The 23,359-nt window shown below is 45.8% G+C and overlaps 2 protein-coding genes across 2 annotated transcripts in view; one reads left to right on the top strand and one right to left on the bottom strand.

The window, feature by feature from the left end:
- The window catches only part of COL22A1 (collagen type XXII alpha 1 chain), a 200,051-nt gene extending 180,809 nt beyond the window's left edge, over nt 1-19,242 (top strand). Inside the window, exons 55-62 of the mRNA XM_053982357.1 lie at nt 1,837-1,908; nt 3,710-3,745; nt 4,732-4,776; nt 5,059-5,238; nt 14,028-14,094; nt 15,775-15,957; nt 16,322-16,399; nt 17,347-19,242. Coding sequence (XP_053838332.1) covers nt 1,837-1,908; nt 3,710-3,745; nt 4,732-4,776; nt 5,059-5,238; nt 14,028-14,094; nt 15,775-15,957; nt 16,322-16,399; nt 17,347-17,534 — 849 coding nt within the window. The 3' untranslated portion in view covers nt 17,535-19,242. The remainder of the gene's footprint in view (nt 1-1,836; nt 1,909-3,709; nt 3,746-4,731; nt 4,777-5,058; nt 5,239-14,027; nt 14,095-15,774; nt 15,958-16,321; nt 16,400-17,346) is intronic.
- Nucleotides 6,691-9,738, bottom strand: LOC128810325 (uncharacterized). The gene is made up of 2 exons (XM_053983092.1): nt 8,632-9,738; nt 6,691-7,196 (listed from the first exon to the last, which is right to left on the bottom strand). Exon 1 carries the CDS (start codon nt 9,567-9,569, stop codon nt 8,937-8,939), a length of 633 nt encoding a protein of 210 aa, XP_053839067.1. The 5' UTR covers nt 9,570-9,738; the 3' UTR covers nt 6,691-7,196; nt 8,632-8,936.
- Nucleotides 19,243-23,359: the final 4,117 nt, after the last annotated feature.

Raw genomic sequence — 23,359 nt, 5'->3', positions numbered from 1 at the left:
AGCTTGAGACTGTGACATCTCATTCTGTCAGTGCTGCATGGTGAAAGAGACCAACCCTCTTTCAGGAAGTTGGTTTCAGAGTACAACCACCTTTCAGGAAGCTGTAGAGACTGATAAGGTCACCTCTGAGTCTCCTTTTCTCTTGCCTAAACACCCCCAGCTCCCTCGTTTGTTCCACACACGGCTTGTGTTCCAAGTGCCTCACCAGCCCCGTTGCCTCCTCTGGATGCACTCAAGCATCTCGACATCGTTCCTAAACTGAGGGGCCCAGAATGGGACTCCACCTTTCCGTGTGGGAAGGTGGGACAGGGTGCTGCAGTCTGAGAGCCCTTCTGCATCAAAAAACAAATGCCACAGGCTTTTTGTTCTTGACATAAGCTCTTCTTACCTTCCTGGGACTGCTGCCATTGCTTCTTGCCCTGTGGATCCTTGCTCTTGCCTTTTCAAACTTCTTTTTGTCACACCCACCCCTGTTCCCAGTTCCTATCACTGCTTTTTTACTTTCTAGGTCTTTATCAGGTCACTGTGGCTTTGGGATGCCTTGTGAATGCCAAGTGGGGATTATTATTTTAATCATCGTAGTGTTATCACAGTACCTATATGATGTGACCCAGGGACTCACAGGCAGCTTCCTGCACAAACAGCACCACAGCAGCCTTTGCTCCAGAGGATTTAGAGTCCAAAAATAACATAGGAGATTGAAAAGGGATAAAGTCAGATGGATGAGGAAGGGGAAACGATGAGACAGTGTTGGTCAGCAGAACAGACAGTCATCTCATCATTATCATTCTCTGTCATTAAAATGAATCCTCTCCTTTTCATAAAGGTTATTATGGGAAGTGTCTCCTTGTGCTGTACATAAATCCATTTATTTTGAAATGCACTAATTTCCTTCACAGTGTGGTGAGACAAGCCAATATTTTATATTTCTATTTTGAAAAAAAGGAAGGTGAGGAAGGTTATCATGGCAATAAGGATTTTTTTTTTCCACCTTCACCATTGCTGACTTGTAATCACAAGGTAAAACCTGCCAGGAGCCTTCTCCTTTTGCATTTGCTGTTTGACAGAGCCCATCACAATTCACACTTGCTCATGCTTAAGCCCACATACATCAACACAATCCAGCCCCTGAAGTCTCCAGGGCAAGTTGCACACCCCACATCCATGTGCTTTGTGCCTGACAGGCTCATTGGTGCTTACTTTGCATGAGTTTTACTCTAAGAAGAAAAAGGGCTGCATTCTGAACCGGAAAAGCAGAGGACAAAGTTCTGAAAGTAAAGGTTAAACTAAGAGTTAAAACCACATCAGAAGTGTGCACTAAACAGTTCTGTATCATGAACTGTCATTTCAACTGCCCTGATCTAAAAGGAAAAAGGGACAGTTTGACAGAATATCACAAGAGATAAGTGAAAGAGACATAAATTGAACCTGGAAATAAAGGCAAAGGAGAAGCCCTGTAGCTGTCTGTTGGTTGTAATCTTGGATTTGAGCAGTATGACCACCTGCATTGTTTCCCTATTCATCACCCATCACAGCATTTCCACTCTCAGCACCTCTTATAAACCATGTGACACCACAACACCCATGGAACACACCTCCTGCCCCTGCCATAATTGTCCCTTTTCATCTTATCCCAGGGACTCTGCGTAGCTTATTAATAAGGCAACTATGGTGCCTGCAACCTGCTTTTCTAAAATACTTTGTTCTTCCTTGTCACTTTTGGGAGTCCTGCTGCTAAAATGAAATTTCCCAGTTCCAGTGTATCTGTAAATGAATGCTCTGGGAAAGAGGTGTTGGGGAAAGGTCTGCTAGTGTCTGTCTCATTTCTGTCTTAAGGGTCCCAAAGGAAATAAAGGAGAGGCAGGCAGCCCAGGACTCCCTGGCTTTATAGGACCCCGAGGACCACCTGTAAGTATGCCTGGGGATGGATTAGATCCTCTCTTTACCTGCTTTTAAAGGTTAGACAGGAAGATGGGACATGGTCATCTTCAGTTAGATAAAAAAAAAAAAAAAAAGCATAAGCAGGATATCTAACAAGTCCAGAAGCCATATAATTTTACTTGCAAAAAAAAAAAAATGGACTGCAAAAATAGCATTTTTCATATGGATGAGCAACCATAATCTCATGTATGGAGCTGGTACCTGCCAGTCAGCCCTGATGATGTGTGCATTAATCAGACTGTTTCAATAGTCTTCTTAATACAGGTATGGTATTTAAGTTCTCAGACTACACCTCTGCATGAACTTTAGATGGAACTAAATAGGGAAATTGTGAGTGATGATAATAATACAGGTATTTCTGATATTTGCTATTCTGAGGGAAGTTCCTTTGTTGCCAGCAACAGAGGTATATTGCAATTAAAACATTCATATATCACCCAAAGTGATCTAAAATAATAAATAATAAACCTATACCCATGACAGTATCACAGCCTCAGAATCCAATATCTTTAGACCTTTCAAGGTGAGTAGAAGATGTTAAATTCCACTGGAAGGATGGAAAAAGTGAATGCTAGGTAATTTTTTTTGTTTCTAGATTTCTAGTGACAAAAAAAGATAATTTAAAAGATTTTTGTGTGTCTCTAGCAGAGCTGAATCTTCCAGAGGATGGTTCTTTTTTTCTTCTGTATTTTTTAATATTTAATTTTATAATTTGAAAGGGAGCTTTTGGATGCAAAGAGAAGAAAGAAATACTTCTCTGGACAATTAATTTTAAGCAGCAAACATAGTGCCCATTTAAAACTGAAGTGGGCCTAAGGAAAACTCAAGTGAGTTTAATGCAGCCTAATTTGGATCACACATCTCAGATTAGTTCCATTCCTCATGGATACATGTATGGATGCTAACACAGCTGAAGATGTTGTGTTTCCAGGGGAAAATATCACCTGCATGCATGTGATAGATATGATCATGTGTGTTGGCTGCAAACAGACTTAGAAAGATTATTTTTTTTCTATACGTTATATGGGAAAGTGGCCAGAATTTCAACAACAAATAGTTTAATGTTCATTTTGCTTTATCTGAAGTTCAGGACTGCAGTGATATTTTAAAAATAGTTTTAAATTATATTATATTATAAATACTAAAATGGAAAATATACTGTCTAATTATCACATTAAAAATGCAAAGAAAATAATTTAAAGAGATATTGATAAATAATTCTACAAGAGCACTTATTCAAATTAAGATTATTTAATATAGTTCTGAAAGACAGGTGAGCTCTTAGGTTTAAAATTCCTTAAACCTCTGTATGTGTTTTTCCAGTTGATGTAATACAAGATGGTACTTCTACTGACAAAATTTACTTCATTTACATCTTCAGACAGTTATGGGTGTAATGCTGGTGCTCCTTAAATTAAACAAGACCAGATAAAGTATATGAAGCTTTAGGAAATGTTGGTAAGAAAAAGGAACAAAATGTATGGAAAGCAAGAACACACTTCCAGTGAAACATCTGCCCTCAGCTGGTTACTTCCTGTTATTTATGTTTACATGGGATGCAAATTCACTAAGAGATGCTTTCCAAGTAACAGGATGTGTCTATCCAGGAATGACCAATAGCAGTAGGATAAGGATAGATCATGCAAACCTGCTACTGTGTAGAAGAAAACTTGTGTTGTTAAAACAAAGTAATACTTGTGGTTATTAGGTAGAGCCTTTCTTCCAAGTCCTCTAGTGTGATGCTAAATCCACTTTCTCTGTGTGTTAGGGAGAACCAGGAGAGAAAGGTCCTCCTGGAAAAGAGGTAAGTTAAATTCAGAATTGTTTCAATCTAAGACTGGTGTCACAGGGAAAAAATCATCAAGGCTGTTACCAGGGTTGCAACAAATTGGGGTTTTTTTCATAGAATGGTTTAGGTTGGATGGGATCTTAAATATAATCTATTTCCACCCATCCTGCCCAGGGCAGGGACACCTTCCACTAGACAAGGTTGCTCAGAACCCCATTCAACCTGATTTTGAATCGTTCCAGAGATGGGACATTCACAATTTCTCTGGACAGGCTATTCCAGTGCCTCACCACCCTCACAGTGAAAAATTCCTACCAAGTATCACCCTCTCTGATTGTGAAGCCATTTACCTCTTGTCCTATCACTACAGTCCCTGACAAAGAAGTTCATCCCCATTTTTCTTATAAACTCCCTTTTAGTACTGGAAGGGATTTGAAGGTATCCCCAGAACCTTCTCTCCTTCAGGCTGAACAACTCCAGCTCTCTCAGCCTGAATCCAAAGAAGAGGTGCTCCAGCCCTCTGGGCATCTGTGTGGCCTCATCTGAGCTTGCTCTAACAGTTCATGGCCTTGCTTATATTCTGGCACCACAAGTGGACACAGCACTCCAGGTGGGGTCTCACCAAAGGGGTGTGAAGGGAGAGAATTACCCTCTTCAACCTGCTTGTCATGTGGTTAGGGTTTTGTTGTTGTTTTTGTTTGTGGTTTTGTTTGTTTGTTCTTTGGGATTTTTTTGGTTTTTTTGTTTGTTTGTTTTTGTTGTTTTTTTTTTGTTTGGTTGTTTTTTTTTTGTTTTGTTTTTGTTTTTTTTTTTTTGTTTGTTTTTTGTTTTTTTTTTTCCTTTAATTGTTGATAACTGAGAGCAAAAGAAAAAGCTCTCAGGAAACTGTGGGGTTGTCATGGAAATAAATTTTCCTGGGGTCACAGGAATCATTACAAAGGCCTATGTTTCATTATTTACGCTTATTATGGATGGTTCTTTTATGTTTACCTTTTTTGCAGGGCACACCAGGGAAACAGGGTGCAGTTGGCTCCAAAGGAGAGAGGGTAAGTTGGAGAACATTACCAGTTATTTCATTATGTTGAAATAGAGAGAGCTATTTTGAGTTAGGCCTGGGGGCAGAGGTCATTCAAAAGTGAAGCCAGTGCTTCCCAGTCTTCCAGGTCTCTCTTTAATCATTCTCCATCAGAACAATTTGTGGTTCATTTGTAGTGCACCAGATGTTGCACTCAGCAACTTTACCAGCTCAGCTGTAAGTGTTTCTCTGTATTTGGAAATCAGAAGTTTGCTTCTTATTTTGTGGTGGTAATGTCCTCCTCTTCACTTAGGGCGAGCCTGGCATCAAAGGTGAAAAAGGCCTTCAAGGAGAAAAGGGTCCTCCAGGTGATCCCGGGATACCTGGTCATAAGGGCCATCCGGGACTGATGGGTCCCCACGGACCTCCAGGAGACACTGGGCACGTTGGACCTCCCGGTCCTCCGGGACAGCCAGGATTTCCAGGACCAAGGGTAAGGTTGCCAGAGAAAGGCTTTGTACAGTAATTTTGCTGCCATGGGGATCAGAAAAGTGCCTCAGAGTACCTTGAGGCTGACAGAAATGGGAGCAGGAGAGTTTTTTTAACAGGGAGGCAGGGCTTTTAGTTCTTGATACCCATAAAGGGGAGCCGTAGCACATCTCAGGGAATCATGGAATCATAGAGTGGTTTGGGTTAGAAGAAACCTTAAAGACCATTTAGTTCCATCCCCCTGCCATGGACAGGGACACCTTCCACTAGACCAGGTTGCTCCAAGCTGTGTCCAACCTGGCCTCGGACACTTCCACGTATGGAAGTTGGGAAAGACTTGTGGGGTTGTTGACTTGCACTTCAGGAGAGCTAAATAATCCAGACCCATAATCAGTGTGGCCAGTTGCTGGTACCTTTTACCCTAAATGCCTAAATCAGGTGCTGTGATGGTGGCCATGACACTGGAGTGTAAAAAAAGATTTTTTTATGAGGGCAATAATGTGTAGCACTTCATACAGAGGACTAACACCTTTCTCTGCTGCTGGTTGTTATGAAAGACAAAATGCTGAGCCATGGAAAGGTCACTGCTCTATTCCTGGAAATTCTGTAGTCAGCTCATCAGAATTCATGAAATACTATTTTTGTTTAATATTCTCCCTCTTTTTTTTTCCTCCCCCCTGTTGGGAAACATTCTCACTACTGAGAATGCCTGAGGGTAGTTTATGTTGCAGAATGAGAAAAACTACCAACAGCAATGAAGCCACTGTGCCCATCCTGAAGATGAATTGGAGATCATCTCAGAGGAGAATAAATGGAGAATAATCTCTGATGTAAAAACTGACTAAATTTTAGATAAAGCATTTCTTCGTGTGTGAAATCAAGTGATGATTATGGAAACTTAATTTAACTAATAAGGTTAAAACTTGAAAAGATAATTTGTAAGCCTTTAAAGTATGCTCCACAATTATGTTTGCTTAGTGAGATATACACTAGCAGCCATCAAAAATGCTTAGTACTTAATGATAAAATTGTTTCTTTTGTCACCAGCGACACATCTTTTTCTCATGCAAAATTTGTGTCAGGAAGGAGGCAGTAAGTAGACCAACTCTGTATTTATCAGCAATGCTATTGATAAAAATTGAAATGTTACTTAGCTATTTAATAAGATCTCATTTTTTAATGAAGAATAACTTCTGATTCAGAAGCGCTCACTAGGTTTTTATAAACATAGAGAACACAAACTGCATCCTTGTATGTTAAAAGAGTAAGTGTGAGGGAAAAGCAACACTTTTGCAAGCAGTTGATGCACAAAAGAATGCAGTCTTTGGGTTGACCAGAAGTATTTTCTGACAAAAATGCAAGGAACGATTTTAGCCAAAAGAAATGAAAAGTGTATTTCAAGTAGAATATCTCACCTTCTGATTTATAAAAGAAAATACTTGATCTTGCTGTTTGAAAATGGTTTATTGTTTAAATGTAGCTACAATTTTCTTTTGATTTCTTGCAAAGGCAAGAGCCTGGCAACCCTAAAACCTATTTTTTTATTATTATTTACTTGGAAAGCCACAATCTAAAAAATTCTTCCACCTATCAAAAATGCTTTCATAATTTTTTTAGTTGCATCATCCAGAGTTGTAGTTCACATTACTTTGAGTTTTTACAGCTATTACAGCTGTACAACAGCAACAGCACAAAAGAACTAAGAGAAAGGATGAAAGATACTGTACCTTGGGAGCTGGGTAGGGGGCCAAGGCCAGATAGCCACATCCTCTGTCTCCCTTCAACAGCCTGAAATCAGACAAAATCTTGTACTGGAAGAATAGGTATCATATACATAAACTGGCTTCTGTTACCTGAGATAAGGCCTGTTGGCAGGGCATACATCCAGTATGAGTGTTCTAATGTGGGTGTTTTCAGGAAGTCCAGATAGCCAGCATTAGAACCTTTGGGGCACATGTACATCTCTGCAAGGAAACATGCCATGATGAAAAAGAACTTAGGAAATCCACTGTGATCTGGTAGGGGAGAGATGTCTCCTCATGTGATTTCTACAACTTGTCCTATGAGTGCATATGAAAGAGATTTTCTTAAAGCTGGTGATAGGAACAGTGCTGCAACTAGTGCCCTCAGTCCAGGTTCCCTTCCTAAACCACTGAGCCAATGGTTTGCTAGAAGGCTGAAAACTGAGAAAGCCTTTGACTCTGTCCCCACAGCACAGTCCTGGAAAAGCCATCAGCCCAGGGCTTGGACAGGTGCACTCTTGGCTGGGTTAAGAACTGTCAGGATGGCTGTGCCCAGAGAGTGGAGGGAAATGGAGCTACAACGAGTTGGTCCGGTCACTAACGGTGTCCCCTGAGCCCAGTCCCATTCAGTGTGTCCTGCTGATGTGGGCAAGGGCATTGAGGGTACCCTCAGTAGTAAATTTGTGATGATACCAATGTGGGTGGGAGTGTCTGGAGGGTAGGAAGGCTCTGTTTGGGGAATGTAGACAGACTGGATGGATGATGTAAGGCCAGTGGAACAAGGTGCAAGAAGAGACAGGCCTTGATGCTGCCCTTGTGTCCCAACAAGGCCCTGCAGTGCCCTAGGCTGAGGGCAGAGTGGCTGGAAAGCTGCCCAGTAGGAAGGGTCCTGGGATTGCTGGCCAAACATGAGCCAGTGTGTGCCCAGTTGGCCAAGGAGGCCAGCAGTCTCCTTAGTGTGGCCAGTAGGACCAGAGCTGTCCCCCTGTGGTGGCTGTGCCTCTGTGCTGGGCACTGGGGAAGCCATACGTCGAGTGCTGTGTGCAGATGTGTGGTACTGTTAAGATGCGATTAGCGAGAGATGCTTCTGCCCGAGTTAAGGTGCCAAGGAGACCATCTACCAAAGTTAACAATGGGAATTTTATTTAACAATGAATGTAGGTTAGAGAGATAGAAAGGGATAGAAAAGAGGAGGGCGAGATAAAAAGAAGGGGAAAAGAGAGTGTGGGGGAGAGATCAAGCAGAAGACAATCCAAGCACTTGGCTCTAGCAGCCTCCTGACAGTCCTTCCTCACCCTGTGCTTCTCTGTGCTGGGGGTCCCAGTGGTTTTTTTTTGGAGGTATTGCTGTTCCAGGATCAACACTTTTCTCCATTCCATATTAGAGGTATCCAGGGAGGTGTTCTCCTATTTTCCATGTGAAAGGAGGATGGGCATACCTTCCTGTCCTACAATGCTGAGGCCCAAGGAGAATTTACCAGCTCTTAATGCAGCCTTAAGGGGTGCAGGGATGCACCCCTTAATGCAGACTGGGCCTAGAATCAACTTCTGTGGGATTCTACATGGCAGCACTGTCACCCTTCATCAGCAGGTTCTCCTTGATCAGGCTGCCTTGCTGCTGGCTTGGGGGTGAGGGACTGGGGCTGGCAGCAGGACCCACCTTTGGCAACTTGTTGCCTAAGGGTGAGCAGTCATCTTTGGGGCTCTGCCTAATGCTGGCACTGAGCTCACTCCTCTGGCTGCCCCCTGAAGCAGCTGAAGGAGAAAAGCCAGCGCAGAGCCTGCCGGGCCGCCTTGGTGATGGAGCACCATCGCCATGGGGCCAAGGACTGTGGGACTGGGGTTATGCCAGCAGTGGAAGCAGGGACCTGGTGTACTTGGGGCTGAGCAGGCACCAGGCAAGCCACAGCCATCACAAAAGCCCCAGAGGGCTTTTCTTGGAGAAGGGCAGCCTGGGCACATCAAGCCTCCAGGCCCTCTGTGTCAACCTCCTCCACAGTTTCAGCTGGCGAGGCACAAACTGCAAACATCTTCGAGTCTTCCGGCAGTGCCATGTGGAAAGGCTCACTGTGCCCCTCGTCGCAGGGATCGCTGTCCAGGGGAGAAGCTGCTGGCTCTGCTCCATCCTCCTGCAGTGGTGGGGACAGCGTGCTCTCTGGATCACTGTCCCCCTCTCCTGCAGTGTCTCTGTCAGGAAGCTCTTCTTCCTCCCACTTTGCCAGTAGCTGGTCTATCCAAGTGTCCCTGGATGGTGCATCCTTGTTGTTAAAGAGAGACCACAGCTCTTCAAACAGGTCTGGAGGCATGAGCTGTGCGTAGTTTTTGGTCTCTCCTATACAGTCTTTTGTCCCGCTGCAAAGGCTGTGCTCTACCAAGGGGCTTTCTGCATCCAGGGAGGAGAGGATGTCTTCCTCCAACTTCTCCAGCTCCTCTGCTGCGATAGTCAGGGGATACTTTGAAGCATCCTCAGGCCCCGTGCACAGCAGCTTGCTGTGTGTGGTTTGCTCAGGCAGCTGATGAATTCCCCTCTTCTCACAGGAGCTTCCAGATGAGGGAGAAGCTGAGAAGCATGAGGTTTTTTCAGGCTCTGACATGGGGAAATGTCACTGTTGAGGCAGGACAGGAACAGAGAGACTCCAGTTCAAAAGGCGAGAGGAACTGAACTCATCTGATTTATTTCAAATGCATCGCTCTTTTTATAGAGAACGTAGTGCAGACCAATTTCATTGGTCTTAAAGTAAAAACATCTCACACCATTGGTGCTCTGTGGTAGAGTCTTTGTTCAAGCTGGGAGATCTGTGCATCCCCTGGGACTCTGCATCTACCTCTTGGCAGAGACTTGACTGCTCCTGAGTGCTGGTGGACTTGGTGGACCTTTCTTCATACAAACAAGGGGCGAGGCCTCTAAATGAGACTCTGTAGGTTTTGCCACCGTGCTCTTCCTGCACGTCAGTGAGCTTCTCTCGGTGTGCTCCAGGTGGTTCCAAGCAGACTGGGTCCCTGTGTGGAGCAGCATGCCACCTGCATGTCGCAGGGGTGGCAGGCGATGGCCCTGCCTTGCCGCTGACCCTCGCCAGAGCCTTTCAGCTGAGCTGTCTGGGGAAGGTGCTTCTGGGCCCTGTCAGCAGCCATAGTGCCCCATGGAGAAGGTGGCACTAGGTCTCGGTGGCTGCTGGCTATGGCACCTGCAGACCATGCTCTGCCTCTGGGAGAAGACCCAGAGGCTGCTGGCGCTGCTGGCAGAGGGGACAGCTTGATCCGTGCCAAGGCTGCTCTTGGCAGCTGAGGGCTGAGCTGGCAGGGAGGTGTCACTGGTAATGGAGGGCCGTGGAGAGGCGGCAAGTCTGACACGGACAATCTTTGTGGCCGTGTGACTGTGTCACTGTGGGGCAGTGAGTGCCCTTCCTCCAGGCTGTCCTCCTGTTTTTTGAGTCCTTTGGGTCCCTATGCTGTGTCCTGTCTGGGGACCAGTCTGTCCTCTTGGAGGGGCATGATGGTCACCTACGTGACCTCTGCTGCTGCCTGCAGTGGCCTCTGAGGCACCTGTGGGAAGCAGGGGGAGGCACGCAATGCAGCTGTGTGGGCACGCTGTCCCCCTTCATGGTGGTGAGCTCAGCTCTGGCCCCAAGGCAGGTGCTGCCCCAAGGCAGGTGGTGGCCCAGGCTGGGCTGGGTTCCCAGCTGCACTCGCAGTCTCTGGGCCATTCCTTCACCCAGGCTGTCCTGGCACCAGCTCCTCCCCAGTGCACGGCCTGGAGCCAGACCTGGCTCGTGGTCTCTGCCCCCAGCCCTCCACCAGGTCCCACTACAGCCTTTCCCTCCATTCCTATCCCTCACCTGTCGCCTCTTGTGTTGCATCCCGGAGTTTGGGTTTAGATTAGGGTTTTTAATTTATGTATAAGTCAAGTTCTGTAATCCCGCGTTTCCCCCGTGTTGTTCCCCCCCGCGGTTTCTGCCCCCATGTTGCCTGCTGCCGGATTCTTACCCCTGTGCTGCTCCTGTAACCACCCTGCCGTCCGGCCCCGGGAAACCCCGTGCTGGCCACCCCAAGCCACACGATCCCGCTCAGCCCGTGGCTCGGTGCCCGCCCCTGCGGGGTTCTCTGGTTGGTCGCTGTTGCTGGCATCACCGCCACGGCAACCGCCCCTATTGGGCGGCAGGCCGTGGATCCTCTCGCCCTGCCCCTCCATAAAGCCCTATCCCGCCTGCAGTCAGGCGCCATTTTCTCCCATGCGAGTGCCGGGAGCAGTCGCGTCTTTCCATCGAACCGCGCCATGTGTGACCAATAAACCGTTCCTGCCAAGCACGGAGTAAATGGACAAATTCCTTCCTCTTTGCCGGATCCCTAGCGCACGGTAACAGAGGCTGGCCAGCCCACGCACCCGAGACACGGAGCCGTGTCCGGGAACCCGCGGCAGCAAACCCCGGCAGCACGTGGAAGCTACGCCACAGCCGGGCTCCCAAGAGCCGCGTGCAGCCGGGGAGAGCGAAAACCCACGCTGCATCTTGGACAGCAGAGGCTGCCCCTCACGGGATGGGCAGTGGGCATTCGCCTCTTGTCTCTTGGACATCTTGGCGGTGCTCTGACGAACACTGGCCAAGGGCCCCCTGCAGAGCTGCTTCCTCCTGAGGAGCTGCTGCCTCCTCAGAGAACCGCTCTCCTGGGAGTGGCAACACGAGATGTTTGGCCCTACAAGAGCCCTCCGGGTCACCGCACGGACCTGTGTCACAATGCAGCCGTGGGTCACAAAGGCCTGGTGGGCACGGCCACCCTTTGTCACGGAAAGACATGGAGATGTCCTTGGTCACAAAGGCCTGCTTTAGGCCTTTGCCTTTTGACTTTTGCTATGCTTTTCCCTCTCCCAATGATCTGTTGCTCTCCCTTTTCCCACCTTGTATGTTCCTCTCCTAAACATCCCCAAAGATGCCCTTTGGTCAGCCAAACTGCTTTTCCCACCCAGCCCATCATGTGTCCCACCCCTTGGCCCCCACTTCATCTGGCCACTACTGTAAAAGACAATTAAAAGTTTTTGTTTACAAAGATTAACAAAAAAGGAGGGCCAAGGAAAATCTCCATTCTTTATTGGATGTGCAGTGGAAATATGGTTATGAAGGATGAGGAACAGGCTGAGCTACTGAATGCCTTCTTTGCCTCAGTCTTCAACAGGCAGATCAATTCTCCAGAGGACAAGCAGCCCCCTGAGCCAGCAGACAGGGATGAGGAGCAGATGAGACCTCCTGTAATCCTGGTGGAAGTCATTAGTGACCTGCAGAGCCACTGAGACACTGACAATAAGTCTATAGGATTGGCTGGGAGACCCCCAAGAGTGCTCACAAGCTGGCGGAAGAGCTCACTAAGCTGTTCTCCGTCCTTTATTTTCAGTCCTGACCAGTTACATGGTCCCACATGGCTGGAGGTGCCAGTGTGACACCATGCCCATATGGGCTGCCCAGAGGACAAGGGGAACTCCAGGGCTGTCAGCCTGGCTGTCAGACCTCGGGGCCCGGCAAGGTTCTGTAGCAGATCATCATGAGGGGGATCACACGGCCCAGAGAGGATGAGCAAAGGATCAGGCCCAGTCAGTGTGGGTATAGGAAAGGCAGGTCCTGTCTGAGCAACATGATACCCTTTGAGGTGTTTGTGACCCACCTCAGGGCTGAGGGAGAAGTTGTACATGGAGTTTTTCTGGACTTGAGCAGAGCCTTTGACTCCATCTCCCACAGCACAGTCCTGGAAAAGCCATCAGTCCAGGGCTTGGGCAGGGGCACTCTTTGCTGGGTTAAGAACTGTAAGGATGGCTGTGTCCAGAGAGTGGCTGTGAATGGAGCTGCAGTGAGTTGGTGTGTGGTCACTAGTGGTGACCCCTGTGCCCTGTGGTGTTCAGTTCCCAACAAAGCCCTTCAGTGCCCCAGGCTGGTAGCAGAGTGGTTGGAATATTGCCCAGCAGGAAAGTTCCTGGGGTTGCCGGCTGACATCAGCCCAATGTGAGTTGGCATGTGTCCATGTGGGCAAGGAGGAAGGTGGCCTCCTGGCCTTCTGTTGTCTGCATTATTGTGGCCAGCAGGACCAGGGAGGTGATTATCCCTCTGTGCTGGGCACTAGGGAGGCCACATGTTATATTCTATTTCCAGTTATATTCTGGCCCCTAAGTTCAGGAATGACATTGAGGTTCTGGAGCAGTTCCAGAGAAGGAAACAGAGATGGTGGAAATCTGGAGCCCAGCTCCTGTGAAGACTGAGGGTGCTGGTGTTGTTCACCTTGGAGAAAGGGAGGCTCAGGGGAGATTTTATTGCTCTATAATGGCCTAAGTGGAGGATCTATCCACATGGGGTTTGATCTCTTCCCCCAGACAGCTCGTGATAGGGCAAGAGGACATAGTCTCAAACTGTGCCAGGGACGTTTATTTTGGACACTATGAAGAATTTCTTCACAGAAGGGATAATTAGATGCTGGAATGGGCTGTCCACAGAAGTGGTGGAGTCACTGGAGATGTTTAAGGAAAGACTGGACGTGTCACTCAGTGCCATGGTTTACTTGACATGGTGGTGTTCAGTCAAAGGCTGGACTTTATGATCTCAGAGGTCTTTTCCAGCCCAGTTGATTCTTTGATTGTTTTGAGTCACTCTACATTCCTCTTTTAGGCAGACCCTGCAGCCCTGTATGTGCTGTGGATGATGACATGGCATGTGCTGAGCCCTTTGTGGAGGTCTTAGTTTGCACATCATAGAACCACAGAGTGTTTTGGGTTGAAGGGACCTTAAACATCATCTACTTCCAACTCCCCACCCAGCACAGGCAAGGATGCCACCCACTAGGTGAGATTGCTCCAAAGCCCATCCAGCTTGCCTTGAACACTGTCAGGGATGGGGCAGCTGCAGTTTCTCAGGGCAACCCATTCCAGTGCCTTGCCACCCTCACAGTAAAGAATTTCTTCCAAACATCTAATCTAAATCCTTCCTCTTTTAGTTTAAAACTGTTCCCCCTTGTCCTATAACTATCTGATCCCTTTACTGTGGTTATCTAGTCTCATCACTGTGATTCTGACTCTTTAGGGAGAACCCCCATCTCTAGAGACTTTGAGGAGACTCATCCAAGAGGAGTTATCCAAGCAGCTAGATGGTAAGTAATCAGTACCAGGAAGCCAGAAGATGGATCTGAGAGTATGAAAGATGCTTTCCATAGCTGTGCTGGCGCCTGAACCTCTCCTGCTTAAGGAAGGTAGTACTGCAGCAAGCTTGCTTGGAAGATGTGTAAAATGAAATGTGCTTTACAGTTCCCCAGGCTTTGATTTTTCCAGCAATAGCACAGAAAGTAATCAGAGTAGATAGTAAACTTTCTTTTGAGGTACCAACTGGAGAAGAAATGTTCATGATTTTTGCCTATGACTTTTCATACTCATCAGTATAAGAAGAGGGGCTGGAGGGGATATGGGCTGCTGTTTCTCTCTGAGAATTGCAGACCACTATTGAGCCCATTGACAGTGAGATGTAGAGCTGTAGTTCTTCTCACACAGTTCTTGACACAGCTGACACACAGGTGCAGGCATTTTGTTCCATGCTAAAGGTCACAGGTAAATGGGGTGATTATTTCACAGATTTTATTTACACTCTCAGTCTTCAATATCCACACCAGTTAGAAAGCATTTAAGATCAATGAAGAGAAGATAGAACACTCTTCTCCCTCTATTCTGTAGAATGTTTACGTGATGCTGAATGTTTTATGAGCTCCCAAGGTTGCTGTCATAGTGTAACCTCAGCCAGCAGCCAAGGCCCACGCACTGCTCACTCACTCCCCCACCAGCAGGATCAGGGAGAGAATCAGAAGAGTAAAAGCTGGAAAACTCATTAGTTGAGATAAAGACAGTTTAATAGGGAAAGCAAAAGCTGCACCCAGAAGCAAAACAAAGCAAGGAATTAACTCTCTGCTTCCCATGGGCAGGCAGGTGTTCTGCCATCTCAGGGAGAGCAGGGCCCCATCACAGGTAAGGGTTACTTGGGAAGACAAACACCATCACTGGAAATGCCCCCCCTTTCTCCTTCCTCCCCTCACTTTATACACTGAGCATGATGTCATGTGGTCTGGAATATCCCTCTGGTCAGTTTGGGTCACCTGTTCTGGCTGTGTCTCTTCTGAACCTCCCCTGCACCCACAATTTCCGACCCAATATAGCCATACAGAAAGCAGAAAAGGCCTTGGGTCTGTGTGGGCCCTGCTCAGCAATAACAAAAACATCTCTGTATTAGCAACACAAATCCAAAACTTAGCCCCATACCAGCCACCATGAAGAAAATTAACTCCATCCCAGCCAACACCAGCATGGTTGTTCAAGGTCTTAGCACTGAAATGGCAGGCAGTGTGTGCCTGTCTGGAACAGCCTGGAACAAGGAAAGCTTTCTCCCTGCAGACCAGCCATGTAGCATCTCTGCGTCACAGAAGCAGTAGGAAAAGGCTCTCCTTTTCAGAGCAGCAGTGGTCCTAGTTGAACAGGGATCCATGATCTGCACAACTAAAGGAAGGGACATTTCAGATTCCTGGAGGACAAGGAGCAGAGGATGAGGGAAAAGTTTATGATAAAGTATGAAATTTAGGAGAAATTTAAGGCCACCAAGAAATTATATTTAAATAATTTAGAGAAGATCAAGGAGTCACAATCATGGATTATGGGGGGACAAAAAATGTGTGGCCCTGGATAATTGATCTGTGACAGTACTTGGACTTTACTGGGCCCCTGGTTCTGGCTCTCCATTTCTTGGAGCTTAGTCATTCTAGTCTAACAAACCCATTTCCCTTTCTTTGCAGCAAAGTTATCCTATATCCTGGCTCACATACAGCCTGCACAGGTAAAAGCATCCCATGGCAGACCAGGACCTCCTGGTCCCCCTGGGAAGGAAGGACTCCCAGGAAGAACTGGCCCTCCGGGAGAGCCTGGCCGGCCTGGACAGACTGGGTCTGAAGGGCCACCTGGACCAATTGGTCCCAAAGGTAAGTGAAATTTGGTGCGTTGGGGCAGTCCAGTAAAAGGATGTGTCCACTTGACTTTGGCATCCATCTTTCCTTTTAGTAGCTTACAAATTGTCCTCAAAATGCAGGTGTTGGAAGCCACCTCAGTCTGTTGAACCAGATGTGTTAACTATGACCAGCAATTGCTGGTGTGTTGCACCTCTGGCCAGAACTAGAGTGGGGCAATTCTTCATTCCCATTTAATGTCCTCTCTCAGAGGATTTGCCACAATTAGGAACTGTTTTTACCAAATATATTGGCTTCAGTGTGGGTGGAAGACCTATAGTAGTGTTTAGTTCTGTAGACCACACTCATCACTTCATATTTTTTCTTTCCCTCTCTACAGGAGAAAGAGGAGCAAAGGGTGAGAAAGGAGACACTGGCATTGGTCAACGAGGGGAAATGGGTCCCCCAGGAATTCCAGGTGTGTTATTCAGAACACCCCACAAAACACATCACTTAGAACCGCTACCAGGACACAGGTTTCTGCTGTACTAGAGAGGTGATCAGGATGACATAAAAAAACATACACGATTTCTGTAGGATGTGGCCCAAAGGGAAGAACTATATCATTAACATCATATCTGGCCACCTTTATTTCTCAGCCTGATGAATGAGTACAATGAATCATCTCAGTTACAGCTGAGTTAATTGACCTTTGGGTCAAATCCAAAGTGAACCTTTAATTATTAGAATGCACTGTGAAGTGTTTTCTCTGTCCTTGGCAGAGTCTTCCTGTGACCAAGCTGAACCCAGAGGTTCAGGCAGCTTCAGAGATAATAAAAGGTCATATTGAACACCTGTGCCTTGGGGATACAGCTTCTGCTTTACTATTACTGACAAAGCAGCAGCAAGTACAGTTTGTCTGCAGTCTGAAATTAGGAACCATTGATAAGTTTTGCCTTCACTGCTTTCTTGGGGAAGCCCTCATAACTCCATTGTCTGCATCTGGCAGACTGGCCTTGCATTGCCTTCAAGTAGCAATGTGCCTACTATGCTCTGCACCAGTGAGTTTTCTCCCCAGGCTGGCTCTTGCCTCCACTTTCCCATTCCCACCTCCTCTCTGTGAGGACAGTATGTCATTAGTTGTCTCATGCAGCTCCACAACTTCAGCATGGAGGTATAAGAAGAGCAGCCATATCGGAGCTGAGCATCCCAAGGTTGCTATAGGGAGTGAAAATCTTTATTCCAGAGGAGACACTCTGGTTATATCCTTGAGATACATCCTAGCCAAATCCAAACCTATGGAAGCTGCTGTCTATATCCCAGTTTGGCAGCAAAGGCATCTCCTGTGACGCTACAGTGCTGAGTACTTCATGCTGGGCGTGTCACTCTGGTGACACTCACCAGGGTGTTTTGTTTCTCTTGCAGGCCTCCCAGGGGAGCCTGGTTATGCCAAAGACGGGATGCCAGGACCTCCTGGCCCTCAAGGTGAAGCTGGTGTGCCAGGTCTGGCAGGTCCCCAGGGACCCCCGGGAGCCACTGGACAGTGTGACCCCTCTCAGTGTGCTTACTATGCAAGCCTGGCTGCCCGGCCCTCCAATGTCAAAGGGCCATAGCATGCAGGGAGCACCCCCAGACTTGTTTTGAAAACTTGAATTCCTCACACCTGCCAAGAGCTCTCCAATGTCTTCAGCTGCATTTCTTTCGCGGGAGGCCTTCTAAAGCCAACAAATGCTGCCGGTCGGTCAGATTATTTTTATGAATTATAATTATTATTATTATTATCTTTGATGTGATATGTGAACTTATTTTTTGTTTTCTCTAACATCAGGGCATATTAAAATGCTAAAAATAAGTGGTTTTTTTCCTCTTTTGAAAAGCATATAATAGCAATGTGTTGTGGGACTGTTTATGCAAAACCATTCCAATGCCAAATTTTTTATCTGCTATCTGATTAATTCTTTCCAAAGCTTTATTCCTCACCCTTTCAACTGAAATCAAATCCTGCAGCCTGGGGCATTAACTGTGACACACAGGCATAGGATTGTTGGTGCTATTTGCCATCCACATGGCAGGGAGGAAGATGAAGTCATACCAAAGCTGGAAAAGGTGTCTCCAGTACATCCAACTCCCAGTGGACAATTTTGAACAGCTAGTGTGTGCTTTCCAGAAGATCTCTGTTAAATTTAATATTCTTCTGCTGATGAATGAATCAATATTCTATAGGAGCTACTTTTTCATGGAGTCATGTGGGATTTCATAGTAAAGGCCTGAAGGTTCAACACAGAAGATCTAAACCTCTCTGTACTGGAGCGTTTTTTTCCAAGAAATGGAGCTCACTTACCTCTGTCAGGGAGAGGCATTTACAAGGTTATCCTCTGTCAGGTCAAGGATGCCAAATCTCCTGTGCACTGTCAGAACATGCACAGCTCCCTATTACTGCTTCACCCCAAAATCAGCCAGAGCAGCATAGAAAGTCCCCTGGTATTAAAAACTCAGGAAGCCAACTGTGACTCAATTCACTGTTTTAGTTGATCCATTATGACAATAACTTGGCAAGTTGTGTTACTTAGAGGGCTGGTACATAGTGCAGCCTGGTCTAGGAGACTGTTAATCTCTGATGAAAGAATGAGAGCAAAGAGATGTTCAGAAACATGGGGGATATTGTGTTTTGAGTGTGAAAGCAACAAGCCAGACAGTGGCCGTTTCTCCCTTTCAGATAATTGCCAAAATCAACCTGAGAATGCAAAGACAAAGTAAAAAGGGGATGGAATCTGAAAAGACCTTCACAATAGGTCATTTGTGAGCTTAACCCTCTGACCAAGCCATGCCCACCCACTAAGTGCAGATGTGAGAAGTGATCAGGCCTCGGATATGTGCCAGCCAGCAAAGCAGCTGCATTTTCAAACCTCTTCTGCACAAAGCAGTTTGTAGTGAGATGGGAGTAATGGACCTGACACAGGCACTAAGTGCTGAATGTGTTTGGGAATCTGGTCTGCTCTTCTGAAGACAGAAAAGAGGCACCCTGCCCTGCTAACACATTCTCCATATGGCATGGTGCTTCCAAACTGGCCAGCCCAAGCAGAAGCCACAGCTGTTGATAACCAGCCCAGAATCATACCCTGAGGCTAAAGTGCAGAGATCAGCATTTGCCAGTCTTAGAGTCTTTTCCCACCCAGTAGCAGATAAAATTTGCCTCTGCTTTACTGAAAAATGAAATTAAATAACAAGTTCAAATGCCAGGGTTAAACAAAGTCTGTACTGTGTAGCTCTTAATGGTGCTATTTTTTGCTATTTCCTATGCAAATAAACTCTTTGATTTGATTTTACTGTGTTTCTTGCTATGGAAAGACCAATCAAAGTGAAAATACCATGAAGTGAAAAGCTTACCACTTTTAAGTAACTCTCAATGGTATATCTGTTACTGTATTGCATCTTGGGCTAGCTTGCTGGATTTTAGTATTAAGCAAACTTGTTGATCACATATTTAACAGAAGCATTTTTCTTAGTCCAGGCTGAGATTTCATTCCTCCAGTGGTGAGGCAGAACAGGGTCTCTATTTGAGAGCGTCTCATGGGATGAGACATTGTTTTGGGTAAATGTGGTGGTAATGAACAGGTGTTATGGAGGTCAAACATGTTAACTGGGCCAAGCAAATGTGACATTTAATTCCTGTCATGATGGTGACCTCTTCATCTCTACAGGCTCTCTTTTCATCTTGTGTGTCTGATGCGCCATGCATGTCACAGATTTCAGTAAATTCTAGTGCACCATGAAAAGGAAATCTATATAATGATGTTCTGTTAAACAAATTTCAGGGTCTGTAACTCCTGTGAGGTCATAGAATCATAGAATAATTTGGGTTGGAAGGGAACTCTAAGGGACATCTAGTGCAATCCACAGTAGGTGAGACAGTGCACTGGCATCCAGTTGCAGGAGATGAAAGGGCTTTTTTGATATCCTGTTTCAATTGAATGTCTGTGGGAGCCATTTCCAAGAGTCTGTATTAGGAACACAAGGGAAACACTTGCATCTTTAGTAGCAATTAAAACTCTGCATGAGCGAGACACAGACTACATCTCTGAGCATTTTCCACCCATAAAAGAGGACACAGCCTAATTCCCTTTGCTTCAGCATATTCCCTAACATATGGCTATCTGTTCAGTCTGTTCCCAGAGACACCCCAGACTGTCTCTGTGCCCTGAATTCAGTGGGTGCCATTTCCCTGTTTTTTCTTAAACCTTGTTTCCTCTCCAGCCAGTTAAATGACAGTTACCAGGCAGAATCTGTCACTGTGAGCAGAGTACATGAGCTGCAGACCCAGATCAAGACCCATGTTTGTACTCACTCAGATTTTAGTCATCAAAGGGAGGTTTCTATAGCTGCCACCTCTTACAGAAGCAAGCTCTACAGGAATGTGCCTAAAAGGACACCTGCAATAACAGGTAAGAAAGGAGGGTGTATTTGGAGGATTCAAAAACTGCCACAGTTTTTTGCTTCAGTCTGTTTGTGTGTATTTGCAGTCTTTGGAAAGGTGGCCTGAGATTACTTTCCAAAGTAGGTCTGCCATCTGGGAAGCCAGTAAACCTACAAGTATAGCCCTGGGCATGATCAGAAGCTGCTCTCCAGAAAATGCAGGTGCCTCTGTGCCTGAGCAGGTGACAGTGTGTTTGTCCAGCACTGTGCCAGGTGAACACACAGCCAGGAGGTGGCAGGCAGGACAGGGGCAGTGCTGGTGGCTTTCTCCTAAGCACCCTTGAGTAAGGGAAGGTTGTGGCTTTGGCATCTCAGTGTTCCTGTGTCTGCAACCAAGTGTGTGGTAAATCACCATACGGTCTGTTCACTGAGTCTGAGGTTTAAACCTGGGAACAGACTGATTTTTTGTTGGATTTTGTTTTGGCCCTGTGGCAATATACTGCTAAAATTGTATTAGAGAGCCAGACACTATATTATTCAGATTTTTAAAAGGAACACATGGGATTTATGGCACCACTGTCAGTTGCTCTTGTTTTTTCCTTTTTTTAAATCATGTGTAAATTACAGTAATTATAGCAAACAGACCATTATTTCATTCAATTTTTTGCCTGTCAAATAAACAAATTACAAAGACAGAACAAAGCAAGAGGATCATTTGGGGAAAATATTTTTTTTTGTGTTAAATTATTTAACAATATCTAAACAGTTTTGAATTAGCTGCTTTTTGGAAGCTGTATCAAATGCCTGAGGGTTTTTTTTCTCCATTCCATAGAGACAATAAAAATACTGTGGCAGCTAAGCCCTGACTCTGTGCTCTGACCACAGAACTGGTTAGGAGATGAACACAGATTTTACATTCTGAGCAATTATAAAAAAAAAAAAAAAGTTTAAAAATTATGTTTAAAAAAAACCCCTAAAATACAGTCTTCTCTTCATTCCGTGTTTTAATGTGGAAACTGACCAAGCTCTGCCCTGTTAAAGATTGCATTTGACAGCTTCTGGAGCAGGACTGGGTGCCTAGGAATGGCTGGGTGTCACCATCCATAATATATAGGGCCAGAGACACTGACAGGGTATGATGTAGGACCTAGGGGAGCCTTTCCAAAGCTTCAGTGGTGGCCCCAGGGGAGACCACATCAAATAATGTAAAATGTTTGTGTCTGGGTACCTCAGTCCCATGCTCAGTCTCTCACAGTGAGATTCAGAGTTTCAGAACATAGAACCATAGAATATCCATAGTTGGAAGGAACCCACAAGGATCATCAAAGTCCAGCTCCTTGACTTTAAGGAGTCAAGCTGTGGCATCTGCACTTTTGTGACTCCAATGAAAGCTGTAGAACCTAGAGATCCATTCAGCTTATCCTAAAGTATTCAGCTGCAGCACTCTGAGCCGTGTTGTCTACATTAACTACATCTTCATGGAAAAGAGATCTTCTGGTAGCTGTCCTTATCTTCCACCATCAATAACTCACATCCCCCCTGAGCTGGTGTGGGGATATTCATGTTACAGGTGATGGCAGGTTGGGTGCTCTGTGACCAGCAGCCAGGCTGCTCGGGGGAGAGGGGCAAGGTTATAGCAGGAACTTGTACTGTCCCTGGGCAATGAAAACTTTCTTGAAATTACTGCACTCACTCAACAGTTACAATATAGACTGAAAAAAATCTACTTTCAGCCTCTGTGAGCTGGAGCCCAATGCTGATGAGGGTTAAGGTGGCTTCTCCATGGCATGGCAGGAAGAGCAGCAAAAGGATGAAGCCAGTCTGGAGTTGAAGGCAGGCTCCTGCCCCAGTCTGCAGCCCTGTGCAGGGGTGAGCATCTACCAGAGGCCACCAAGCATCCTCCTTGCTGCTGCTTCTGCAGAACTGCTGGAGGAAGAGTCTCCTTATCAGCCACCCAGTTGCCTCCTACATACTAAATGTGGTAGCTGAGGCCTTTAGGGCAATATCGGTCCGTTAAGGTTTGGATTTTTCTTTCAACACCTTTGTAAATGGTGAAGTTGAATCAAGAAAAAGCCTGCTTAATTTTCTTGATTTGGTTTAAGCCTGGAAGTCACATACATAGTAGATACTTGTCTTCTGACTTGTGAAATGGGAACAACTGCTTAGAAAAGCATGAAGATGTGATGAAGAGGAGACTGCTTTTGGTAGTTGCTTTACAAAGCAGATTTTTGTTGTAAGGGTTAGCATCCGAATACCTTGCAGGGCTTGGCTCCACAATATTGATGCTGGCAACGTTGTTGAAGTTTGTCTGAACTGAGAAGGATCCTGATGGGTTTCTAGGGGATTATGTGTTGAAAATGCGGATTATTTCTTGCTACTTTACATTTTGTGGCATAAACTTTTTGTAGAAAGCATAAAGGGACAATTAGGAACATTAATCATACTCCCAACATTCCTATCAGCATCAGGAAAAGGGATGTCCTGCAAGGAGCAGAGAAGAGCCTGCTACCTTTGTAAAGGAAAATACAGGGTCAAACTCCAGGTTTGAAAAAGTGCAGCAAGAGAACGTTGCCAAAACCTACAGAAACTTCTTTCTGACCATACCTTTGTTTCTACATGACATGCTGTCTGAAAGACTCCGGTTTGGATTTGAAGAGAAAAGCATGTTCAAACAGAAGGCAGCACATACAGCAATTTGGTTTATTTCACAGGACAGATGTATTTGACAATGTGTTCTTAGAGACACATTTTTCCCCTTAGCAGTGTGGGGGATAGTTTTCACCAAAGTCTGAAGTTATTTTCAGTGCAATAACTTCTTCAGCACCTTTTTGATGGGCGATGAATCTTATTTTTACAGTTATTTGTGAGGTCTGTTGGAAAACAACCTTCTACTGCAAGTGAAAATCTCACTTTTCCTTGGCTGCTGCATTTGTGTCTCATGTACAGATATTTCTAAGTTATTGTACCATTCATGCTTATGAAAAATTATTAGACTCTCTCGAGTTCTGCTGAATTTTTTTATGTT

The sequence above is a fragment of the Vidua macroura genome, chromosome 1 (genome assembly GCF_024509145.1).
Source record: "Vidua macroura isolate BioBank_ID:100142 chromosome 1, ASM2450914v1, whole genome shotgun sequence".
NCBI lineage: Eukaryota > Metazoa > Chordata > Aves > Passeriformes > Viduidae > Vidua > Vidua macroura.
Note: the sequence above shows the minus strand (reverse complement) of the source record. Positions and strands in the feature narration are given on the sequence as shown.